The 12,218-nt window shown below is 42.6% G+C and overlaps 1 protein-coding gene across 2 annotated transcripts in view; it reads right to left on the bottom strand.

Annotated features, from left to right (window-relative positions):
- VPS39 (VPS39 subunit of HOPS complex) overlaps window positions 1-12,218 on the bottom strand; it is a 55,416-nt gene that overhangs the window by 21,016 nt on the left and 22,182 nt on the right. Inside the window, exons 3-8 of one of the 2 annotated variants that reach the window (XM_006158652.3) lie at window positions 12,120-12,184; window positions 11,760-11,802; window positions 9,100-9,194; window positions 7,548-7,646; window positions 7,031-7,123; window positions 3,249-3,432 (exon numbers count right to left, since the gene is read on the bottom strand). In XM_006158652.3, coding sequence (XP_006158714.1) covers window positions 3,249-3,432; window positions 7,031-7,123; window positions 7,548-7,646; window positions 9,100-9,194; window positions 11,760-11,802; window positions 12,120-12,184 — 579 coding nt within the window. The remainder of the gene's footprint in view (window positions 1-3,248; window positions 3,433-7,030; window positions 7,124-7,547; window positions 7,647-9,099; window positions 9,195-11,759; window positions 11,803-12,119; window positions 12,185-12,218) is intronic. The other variant, XM_027775796.1, reaches the window with a different exon arrangement.

Here is a 12,218-nt window from a genome sequence, read left to right as displayed (position 1 = left end):
TCTCCTCCGTTCTCCTCTCAGGATCTTGGGCATGCAAGCACACGCGCCCGGCTTGAGTTTAAGCCACCGGGTCCAGAACTTGAACTGCAGTTGACCACATGGGAGTTCAGCGACATAGCCATTACACTAACTGCTGGTCCCCGGAACCAGCTTCCTTAAAGACTAGGTTACAGGGGCAGCTCTGTATCATTTTTCGTGCTGTTGCTATTGTTATACTGGTATTTTTCATCTTACTAATTAAAAAGCATGTTATTCAGTTTTCTTTTTTTTTTAATGCTGGCCCCATTTTGAAAAGTCAGTACAATTTTCTTTAGTGCTAACTTATATAAATACATCAAATATTTTCTCTTTTTAAAATCTGGCTTACTTGAATAAGGTCTGATTTAATAAAAAAGATAACCTGTTAAAAACAAAAAACAAAAAACAAAAAAAAACCTCTTTTGGCTGTCATATCTTATTTCTTCAGTTTCCCCCTCACTGTGACAACAGAGATGGCCTGGGTCTTTTACATCTTTAGAACTTGCCACAGAGTGGCTGGTGCATAATGATTCAGTCATTCAGCAAGCATTTCCTAAGAGGCTTGGATTTTCGAGCACTGCACTACGTAGTAAGGTTTCAAAGTGGATCAAGATACAAGTCTCCCAGAGCTTCTAAGAGGACAGAGACACCACTCGCTGCATCTAGAGTGACAGGGTGCCATGACAGACCTGACCCGACTATGGAAGCACTGGGAAGTGAGGAGTGCCTCAGAATGTTACGGCGCAGAAATGTTCTTGAGAAGCACTGCTAAAGGCACTGGGGTGCTACTGGGGAGCCGCAGACACACTTCACGTACGTCACACACATCTTCATCGCATCTCCCAAGGCTCCTCTTCCGAAGGGAAAACTAGGTCCCTAGAATACCATGAAACCAGTTGCTCATGAGGCTTGTTCATATGCATAAGCCTATACCTTCTAAATTGCTGCCCTTTCAACCTATCTTCCTTTTGGTCTATACATCTCTAACCACCATCAGAATCTCCACCCTAGAACATGATGCTTTTATGAAGACGTTCTACCACTGAGGAATCCATTGGCATCTCAGAGCTTCTCATGGACCTCTCACACCTGGCCCTATCTTCTTCCTTCGTAATTCACACTACCTTTTTCAGCCAAGCTGGTCTCTGGAATGTCCACAGACAAATCAAAAGGTCTTCTGATTTCCACTTACTTTTCAAACTACTCTCTGCTTTGAATGAATGGGAATTTTTCTACAAGTCAGATCCCAAACCCCCTGCCTGGCATTTCCTAATGAATACATTTCCTAATGAATCTTCCTCCTCAGTAATTAAACCAGAGGTCCCTAACTCCTTGGCTGCGGAGGAGCACCAGTCTACAGCCTGCTGCCCCCGCCCCGCCACCACCACCATCACCACCCCTGCACCAGGCATGCAATGAGGACAGCAAAAGAGTCTTTGTCTGTGTTTGCAGGCATTCCCCATTGCTGGCATCGTCACCCAGGCTCTGGCTCCTGCTGGATCAGTGACGGTACTGGATTCTCATAGTGTGACCCCTATTGCTGTGTGACTGTTTCACTGTATGCTGCAATGCAGTAGTGGTAGACATAGGGTCCCTGGGGGATGTGGTGCGTTTGAGTCATCCCAGGACCAACCCCCTCCCAACTCAATCCCCAGTCCGTGGAGGAATTGTCTTCCATGAGGTCAGCCCCTAGTGCTAAGAACAGCACTTGCTGAATTAAACCATAAAATTTCCTTTCTGTGAACTGCTGAATTTTAACTCAACCTGTTTAATACCTTATCAGTGCCTTATTCTGTCTCTTTAACCAAGATGTAATCCTTGTCTCCAGAGCTAGAGTCCTTAAAGTCAGAAAGCATGTCTATATACTTCATTTCACAGAAGGAACTCCTGGAATAATGCTTATTCTTTTGACTGAAAATAAAATGTTGCCTGGGTGGTTCTGCTTCAGGTAACACCTATAGTTCTGGGAGCCTAAAGTGGGCATAGAAACGGAAACACTAATATGAGGACAGAGACTGACACTTAGATGCTGCCTGTACCTCTAACGTGTAAAAACAACAGCAGCAGGCCAGCTGGTGGTGGGTAAGGTGGCAGGACCCCACATGGCAGAATGTGCAGTTCAAGTCTGGAACCTATACACTTAAAAAACATGCCGGGCGCTTATACCCAAAATCTCAAAAGGAAGAATGGAGGTGAAGGGATTGTGGCACAACTATCCTTCATGGGGGTTGCATTCTCATGTTCCTTCTCTCTGTCTCTCTGAGTCAAGCACATGCACCCTCTAGCATATTTAAAAACAAAACAAAAAACAGCAATAACCACCATCTCAAAAATCCTTCAATATGAGCTACATGTATAACAGAAATAAGGAATTTCCACCTCTTTCCAAACATAGTCTATTTGACAGAAGACACAATAAAACCATTACAAAGAAGATAGAAGAAAATAAACTATGAAACTAAAATAACAATGGACAGGGACTAGTAGATGGCATAATGGCTATGTCGCTGGACTCCCACATAGTCAACTGTGGTTCAAGTCCTGGACCTGACAGCTTAAACCTCACACCAGGTATGTGTGCGTATGTGCCCAAGATCCCAAGAGAATGGAGGAGAAAGGATTGGGGTATGGCCATCCCTCTGGGGGTTATTTCTCACTTTCTGTCTTCCTTTCTCTGTCTCTCTGGCGAGCACACATACCCTATAGCAAAAATCTCTCTCTCAGGGCTGGCAGGTAGTTGGCAGGTGGTTAAGTGCGCTGGACTCCCACATGGCTGACTGCAGTTAGAGTCTTGGACCTGGCGACTTCTTTTCTCACTTTATCACTCTCTTCCTCTCTCTCTGTGCTTCTCTAGTCAAATTAAAATAAATAAATAAAGTTAAATAAAATAATTCTTTATATTAAAAAAACTCTCCCTTAAAAAAAAAAACTCTCTCTTAAAAAAAACAAAAACTCCCTCAAAAAAGAAAAAAATACTTGCAATAGACAATTACTTCCTAAAATGTACATTTTTGTTATGTTTTCTTGGAAGCAAATGTCAACTTCCTGCAAAAACTAGACTGCCCCATTTTTAATGACCCTAAAACATCACCTATTAGAAGAAGGGGAACTGAGAGTGGCTGGTGACTGACAACTTAAACGAGTCTACTAAAGCTGTGAAAGGGACTCCGCCATGCAGGATGGCACACGACCCAGCAAAAGTGGGGAAGAGCAGCTACTGTTGGTCTCACCCATGGCCACGGGAATGTCTGTCCAGTTGAGGGCACATTTCTGCGTGCAGATCCCCTCCTCGTTGAGCACCACAGTGAGATCATCCTGACCCACAGCCACTTTTCCATCTGCCAGAGGTGCAACTAAGGGCTCCAGCTGTTTTCCTGTTGGGAAGAGCTCTTTGATGGACCCCTTTCCATCCACCTACAGGAAGATACAAACTGAGTCACCCAGCATTCCCAGCCAGAGCCATGAAAAACCCCAAACCTAGAGAAACCAATAATGAGGCTAGCAGGTAGCATGGTGATTGGGTTTCTGGACTCCCACATGGGTGACTGCGGTTTGAGTCTCAGACTGGGCATCTTGCTTTCTTTCTCATTTTCTCTGTCTCTTTCTGGTGAGCACGTACACCCTGTAGCAAATTTTTTTTTCTTTTTTTGGAGAGGTTTTTGCTATAGGGCACATGTGCTCGCCAGACAGACAGAGAGAGACAGAGAGATAGAAAGTGAGAAATCACCCCCCAGGGGGGATGGCCACGCCACAATCCCTTCTCCATTCTCCTCTCAGGATCTTGGGTATGCACGCACATGCGCCCGGCATGAGTTTAAGCCACTGAGTCCGGGACTCGAACCATAGTCGTCTACGTGGGAGTTCAGTGACATAGCCATTACGCTAACTACTGGTCCCCCCCGTAGCAAATTTTTAAAATAATAATGAGTCATCAGGAAAATCATGACACATTTTTGCACAGAAAAATATGTCATAAAAGAAAGAAAAGTATGTCATGACTTTCCTGACAACCTAAAAATAAATAAAATTAAATAAATAATTTTTAAAAATCCAGCATTTCTCAACACTAAAAACAAACTAATAGAGAAATTAAGAAAACAATTTCATTTACGATAGCTATGAAATAATAAAATGCTTAGGAATAAACTAAGGAGATAAAGACCTAAATATTGAAAAAATTTAAAAGAAAACATGGGAGGCCGCAGTTCAGATCCTAGACCACACACTTGTAATCCTAGCTAACTGGGAGACTGGGAAGAGACAGCTTTAATGGTTAAACCTTGTCAAAAATGCTTATCATAAACCAGCAGGTGGTGTGTTGGTTAAGGTAATGGATCCCATATGGCCTATTCCATAGTCAAGTCCCGAATTCGGGGATTTAAAAAAACATGCCAGGCATGTGTACATGCATGCCCAAAATTCTGAGAGAAGAATGGAAGAGGTGGGACTGTGACATGGCCATTCCCACTGAGGGGATGATTTGTCACTTTCTCTCTTCAGTGAATGCACATGCCTTGTGCCAAAAATTCAAAAAAACAAAACCAAAAAAACCCTTTCAATCTCTCCCCCTTTATTTTTCCTTCTCCTTCTGTTTCGAAAACAAACAAACAAACAAAAGACACACACATAAGACTAGTAGATGGTGTAGAGGTTAAGGCATCTGGATCCCACATGGCTGACTGTGCAGTTCAAGGTCTGGTTTTAGTCTCAGACTTGGCAACCTGAAAAACACACTGTGTGTGTGTGTGTGTGTGTGTGTGTGTGTGTGCGCGCGCATGCGTGTTGGTGGAAAAAGAGAAGGGGCTGTGGAGTGGCTATCCCAACGGGGGGACGATTTCTCACTTTCCCCCTCTCTCTATCTCTAGCAACAACATGTACCCTATAGCAGAAATAAAAGTAAATAAAAGACACACAGGTATGCAAATTCCCTACAACTCCATTTACATGGTATTCTAAAATAGCAAAAATAGACCACTGGGTATCAGGTTTGGGAGCTGGCAGAGGAATGCCTTCAAATGGGGCACTGTGAAGGAATTCTAGGGGGTAAAGGAATCATTCTGGTTCCCGATTGTGATGTTAGTTACACAACTCTAGGCATCTGTCAAAACATGAACTGCATACCAAAAAGAATTAATTTGACTGTATGTAGATAAATAACTTGTGAACAGTTTGGTCCTAAGGCAAGAGTTCCCACCCTCAGAAAACTCCACATTTAAGAAGGTGAAGGCAGCTCGCAAGGCAAACAGAAGACAGAGCCCCACTCCACCTCTGGCTCCGTCCCCCGCCTGCTGCAGACTGCTCTCAGCATCTCTGTACCTGGTTGCTATTTAGTCAATCGCACGACAGCGACTCCTCCAGGAGCTTGCAACTCTGATGCTGATAAAATTAAGATATTTCTATAATATGAGTACAGAACAAACATATTAATAAGATAGACAATAAAGAGCTCACAGAGGGGTAGGGAGAAGGCCTTCCAGAACTGTCCAGCCTGGACTGAGAGGGGGTATGACGTTAGTAGATACAGATTATTCTACTGAGTTGTCAGAAAAGTCATGACGTATTTTTCTATGCAAAAATGCGTCATGACTTCTCAGACGACCCAATATGAAATGAATGCCATATTAATCATTTCTACATATAGTAAGCATGTGGAAGAAAGAAATGTGGGTACTTACTATTTATTTTAAGAGAAGAAAAAGCAGGTTATAAAACAGTCTAACATGGTATTTTTTTAAAGAATTATTTTTATTTAACTTTATTTATTATTATTATTTTCCAGTTTGATCAGAGAGAGAGGGAAAGTGAAAAAGCAAGCTGTCAGGTCTGGGATTTGAACCACGGTCAGCCATGTGGGAGCCCAGGGCCTTTAAACACCATGCCACCTGCTGGTCCCCTAATATGATATTTTTATAAACAGGAGAAAGCCACTCATCAAAAGTGCTGTTTCTATGGGAACCAGCAGTTAGCGTAATGGCTATGTCGCTGGACTCCCACGTAGTCGACCGCGGTTCGTGTCCCGGGCCCAGTGGCTTAAAACTCACGCCGGGCGCGTGTGCATGCGTGCCCAAGATCCTGAGAGGAGAATGGAGGAGAAGGGATTGCGGCGTGACCATCCCCCCTGGGGGGTGATTTCTCGCTTTCTGTCTCTATGTCTCTGTCTGGCGAGCGCACGCGCCCTACAGTGAAAATCTCTCAAAAAAAAAGTGCTGTTTCTAAGTGGGAGATTATGGATGATTTGTACTTCTTTATTTCCCTATCTACATGTTATTTTATATAATAAATACAGGGAACCAGCAGTTAGCATAATGGCTATGTCGCTGGACTCCCACGTAGTCGACCGCGGTTCGTGTCCCGGACCCGGTGGCTTAAAACTCACGCCGGGCGCATGTGCGTGCGTGCCCAAGATCCCGAGAGGAGAATGGAGGAGAAGGGATTGCGGCGTGACCATCCCCCCTGGGGGGTGATTTCTCGCTTTCTGTCTCTACGTCTCTCTCTGTCTGTCTGGCGAGCGCACGCGCCCTATAGCGAAAATCTCTCCAAAAAAAAAAGAAAAAAAAATATAATAAATACATATGGCCTTTGAACTTAAAAATACAGAAATAATTTCTAAAACAAATATACTAAAAGATTTTGGGGGGGCAGATAACTCAAAGTCTTAACAGTATTTAAGTGGATCCTAAAATTAGTTTGGAATTTCTGAGCACTGAAGTCTTAGGATAGTCGTCCAAGACAAGGCTGTTGGGCAAAGGCAACCAGCTCTCATTGGCTGTCAGATTTGATACGTGCATGGAAAACTAAAGCAGAACTGAGAGTTGCCTCTGTTGCCTTAAGTCATAGCCACTTTATTTCTGGAAAATTCTAAAAGCCCAAAAAGTAACTAAATATACAAACAAGCACAAACTCTGTTATGCCCATGGCTTTACCGAAGATGGTCTCTTGATCTGTAAGTCAGAAGCAAATAATCATCTCCCCAAGGTAAACAGATGATATTTGCAAAATAATGAAGTTTTACCCTTATTAGGTAGTAGTCTCTCTTAAAACCCACACAGATAGAATTTTCGCACCATGCCATGGACTTGGGCACATCTGGTACACTGAAGTCCCCCTGAAGAAAGACAGCAAGAATTCAGTTTAAAAGCCAGTAAAGAAAAAACAGGAAAAATGACCTCCCTATTATTCTACCTCCATTCTGAAAATAACCCTTACCCTCATGTGAGCACAATTCTCCAAGCACAAGGCCAGGAAACTACCCTTAACAAAAATGTAGGTCATTTGTGTCCTGGACAAAGTACACTTGGTAAGGGTGAAAACCCACACAGAAATAAACCAATCTGTAGAAGCACAAAGATTATATTACAAGAGATTATGAGCAAACTCTCATGTACTTATATCGGAGGGTTCTTCCAAGGAAAGCTGTAAGACTGGGGTTCTGAACTTTGCTAGAACTGAACAGGAAATCTTTCAAGGTGTAGGTCAATGATAGCAACAGCTCCTACCCAACCCACAGACCAGGGAACAGTGGACTTTACCTGCAATTCATGGAATTCCCTGTCCTTCCAGAAATAGAGCTGCAGCTTCTTCTTCACAGCAACGCACATCCGCAACACCTCCTCTCCTGTCTCTGTGTGCTGAGGAGAGACACCCAGGGCAGATGAGGATGTGCATGTGACTCTGAGTGACAGCTGGACTGGAGATTTCCTACCTTGACATGGCTACTAGTCTGAAACCCCCTGTAATATGAAGTCAGGCTGCCAGGAGTGCTGAGCAAAACACCATTCTCTAAGATGTACTCTGACCAACTGGCTAAAGAACACTTTCTCCTCAAGGGCTGTCAAAGACCCTAGCACCAGTGAACCACATAAACATTCAAAAATAAAGAGAAGAAACTTCCAGGGCAGGACTTCCCCTATATAACTGCTTCCTTTCTCCCGCCCAAGTGTTTATTGCTCACAGCGGTCAATACATGCCAGGGTAGAGATTAGCATGTACCAGTGACAGAAGGCCTACTTTCAATTCTTTAAAAGACCGGGAAAAAGAAAATTCCAAAGTGTGAAACAATGTAGTATCAACACAGACCATAAATACTAAAAAGTAACCAGAGTTGAGTAGAGAGGTGAGTCAGATTTTAAAGAATGTAAAGATGATGAACTGGCCTGCAGATGGGGTTACAGTTATGTCACTGGACTCCCACATGGCCGACCACGACTTGAGTCTCGATCTGGTGGCTTGAAAATCACACCAGGCACATGTGCATGCATACCCAAAATCCCAGAGAATGGAGGAGAAGGGATTACAGCATGGCTTTTTCAATTTCTGCCTTCCTCTGTCTCTCTGGCAAGCAAACACACCCTATAGCAAAAAAACCAAAAAACTCTCAAAATTAAAAAAAAAAAAATGATGAACTGGCAAAAATCTGGAGAGATGTCTTTTTTATAATTGCCAGAGTGTATATGCACTCACCAGGAATAGATAAGAAGACCGGAGAGGGTAGAGGGTGGAAGAACACCCTCCAATGGGGTATGGTCATGCCACAATCCCTTCTCCTCCATTTCTCCATCCTACTGGGATTCAGGGAATGTGTGCAGCACACACACACACAAACACACACACACACAGATATACACTTGGCATGTTTTTCAAGCTACCACTGAGATTCAAACTGTAGTGGTCATGTGGGATCCGGCTCTTTAACCACTAGGCAATGAAACTAGTCAAAGAAATGACTTTTCTGAACAATGAAAATGCTCTAAAGACAAAGACCACAGTGACCTGTTTAGAGTAAGAGTCAGCTTAATGTCTTATAATTTTGTTCATAATATTGTGATGATTTTGCTTGCCTTTTCTACCTTTGGTTAGCTGTCTCCTGTCACTGGTTAGTCTGGTGTTCATATTAACACATGCATAGGAATGCAAACTTCATACCAAATGCTAAAGGAGTTTAATGTCTCTAATGCAATCCAAAACCAAATATTCTCTGTGGTGTCTGCTGAGTTTATATCATCAAAGTGATCCTACCTAGTGGGGATGAGGTAGGGAAGACCACCAGTTAAAGCACAAAGCCAAGGTTCACCTTGCACTTACCTGGAGGTCACACGTGAACAGTGATGCTCCCTTTGCCTTTGACACTGTAGTGATTTGTTGAAAGGTCAACAGGTCATGGACATAAATATTATTTTCTGTTTGGGAGGAAGTAAACGTCACTATAAACAATCACGGTTCTCTAGTATTGACACCTTCAAGACAACAAAGTAACTGTGTAATGTCTAGAAGAACCAAATAGCAGGCATTGGTTGAAGATGTACCTTCAGTTTCACTAACAGTAATTCATTCCACGTTATTACTGGTATAAAACTCGTAGGAGGTCACTCAATCTCTGAATCTGAGTACTTTGGTCCTTAAAGAATTGGGCTGTCTTGCATAAAAGAGCTTTCACTTCCAAAGCACTCTTCTACTCTGTCCTCAACTCTGGAAATGTGATATGGAATTTCTGTATAAGAAATGGCTTTTTCAAAGCTACTTAGGTTGACAGCTTTATGTGGCTGGTTTCCAGTTAGAGAAAGGAAATTCCCTATGGATTCTCTTTTTTAGAGAGGAAATTTTGCTATAGGGCGTGCATGCACTCACTGGAGAGACAGAAAGAGACTGAGAGACAGAAAGCAAGAAATCACCCCCTAGGGTGGATGGCCACGCTACAATCCCTTCTCCTCCACTCTCCTCTCAGGATTTTGCATGCACAAGCACGAGAGCCCAGCATGAGTTTTAAGTTGCCAAGTCTGGGACTCGAACTGCAGTCAACTGTTGGAGTCAAGCAACATAGCCATTATGCCATGTAGTGGTCCTAGCCCCTGTGAATTCTGTACAAACCCACGGTAGGGATTTCTTTTCTAGCAAAGAAGCAAAATAGTAATTTCACCCAGATCTCCTATCTAGTTCTAGTCATGAAGATTTAGTTATCTTAAGTGTTCATCTGTGGGCTTAGGAACTAAGTTTAAAAGATTCTGCTTAGGGCCAGCAGGTGGCATGGTGGTTAAGGCACTGGACTCCCACGTTGTCGACTGTAATTCGAGTCCCTGACCCGGAGGCTTGAAACTCACACAGGGAACATGTACATGTGTGGCCAAAATCCCAAAAGGAGAATGGAGAAGGGATTGTAGGATGGCCATCCCCCCGGGGAGGGGGGGAGTTTCTCACTTTCTGTCTGACAAGTGCATGTACCTTACAGCCAAAATCTCTAAAAAAAGATTCTTCTCTTTGCCCTCCTTTCCGGGTTGAACATACAGAGTATGAGGCAAGTCTCTAGCCCTCTGCTTGTCAATAAAAGGTTACTCTGGCTGCCTTCCATGAAACCATAGCTTTTCAACAAGGTTTTTACCCTTCTTGATCTGTCTCATACCTGATATCCTCCACCACGTATCCCAGGTGTGGCCACAATTAACTACCTGCCAGGTACCACCACACCCCAGGGCCTGTATTCAAGTCGTTCCCTCTCCCTTACACTGGTCTGTCCACCTCTTTCGTCCTATAGAAATTTTTTTTTTTTGAGAGGTTTTTGCTATAGGGAGCATGCACTCACCAGAAAGACAGAGAGACAGAAAGCGAGAAATCACCCCCCAGGGGGGATGGCCATGCCGCAATCCCTTCTCCTCCATTCTCCTCTCGGGATCTTGGGTACACACACACACGCGTCCGACGTGAGTTTAAGCTATGGGGTCCGGGACTCCAACCATGGTCAATTACATGGGAGTCCAATGACATAGCCATTACGCTAACTGCTGGTCCCCTTCCTGTCAAAATTCTAGTCATTCACGAGTGAAGCAAGCCAGGCTATGAAGGAGAGACACGGTATGTCCCCACTTAATATATACCGAATGTCCGCACTCTATAACTGAAATTGACAGGCTAAAGGATATACAAACACAAGAGGTGGATGTGAATGCCAGATGTGGTGTGTGTGGAGGAGTGGGGCCTGGGGAAGAACATTTGGAGGTGAGATATGAAGACAGCATTGTTGAGACAGGGAGGTAATGTTGTTATATTTTGATCAACTCGACCAGAGAGAAATGTTCACATACTGAAATGATCACCTTGTAAGCTAAATAATGTGATTGAATGTATTTTTTAAAAAAAAAAGGAAATAAAAAATAAAAAAAAAGATTCAGGTCAATTTTGTAAAAAAAAAAAAAAAGAATAAAGTAATAATTAAAAATAATAAGGGCATAGTAAAAGGGAAAATTCATTAGGAAATTACAAAAGCAAGTAATGCAGACAGATAAGGTCAAGAAACTGATTTAAAAAAAAAAATTCTAGTCATTCACTAGACAGGACAGTCCCTTCCGTGATTAAGATCCCATCACACTTTTTATAAATTTCCACTATAACTTACCACATTGTATCATGAATTATCATAATGCAAGTATTGACGATGGGAACCATATCTCACTGAACTTCGTGTCCCTAATGTATTGTCTATGTATCGCATAGAGGAGGGCTCAAAAAATATTTGATCAATTATTGAATGAAAGGTTGAATGAATAAATCAATAAAGTGAGACTCCTTGAAGAAGAGAGTTCAAATTTGGGGGGATGCTGTCACCTTTATTACCCATGTACCCTTCTGTATCTGGTTTGGACCATGTTAGGTTACTGTTAGGGAATTTCAATTACATTAACCATGAAAGAGTTCATTAGGTCACAGCTTTTGTTTTTTGACACTTGAAATACAAATGCAACCCCTTTTCTTACCTAACAGGCTGACCAAAATCTTAAACTGGGAAACCACATGGATCTGGAAAACAGCAAATCATTAGACCCAATTAAACGTTTTTGACAAGACTTAGCAAATATTCCTTCAACAACAACACTAAAAAGGCACTGGGGACCCTGTACCAGTTACGGGGCCTTGACTTATTTTTTAACATGCATTCACAGTTTCTGCTTGTGAAAGAGGATCTTGGACATGTGACATATGGGCAGAGATCTCTGCATCAATAGAAAGAAAGAAAAAAGATTCAAAGAGCTCATAAATAACATGACCAAAGTCCCAGCTTTGACAAAATCTCATATAAATCAAATATTGTTATAGCAACCACTATCACTGCCTACCTGCTGAATCTTTTTGGAGAAGTTCTTATTGGATTTCTCTAGGGTCACTTCAAACCTGTTGCAACCTATGGAAAAGAAATAAACATTCATAGTTCCAAA

Source organism: Tupaia chinensis, unplaced genomic scaffold, assembly GCF_000334495.1.
Source record: "Tupaia chinensis unplaced genomic scaffold, TupChi_1.0 Scaffold000605_1, whole genome shotgun sequence".
Classification (NCBI taxonomy): Eukaryota; Metazoa; Chordata; class Mammalia; order Scandentia; family Tupaiidae; genus Tupaia; species Tupaia belangeri.
The sequence above is the reverse complement of the archived record's forward strand: the minus strand, read 5'-3'. Positions and strand labels throughout refer to the sequence as shown.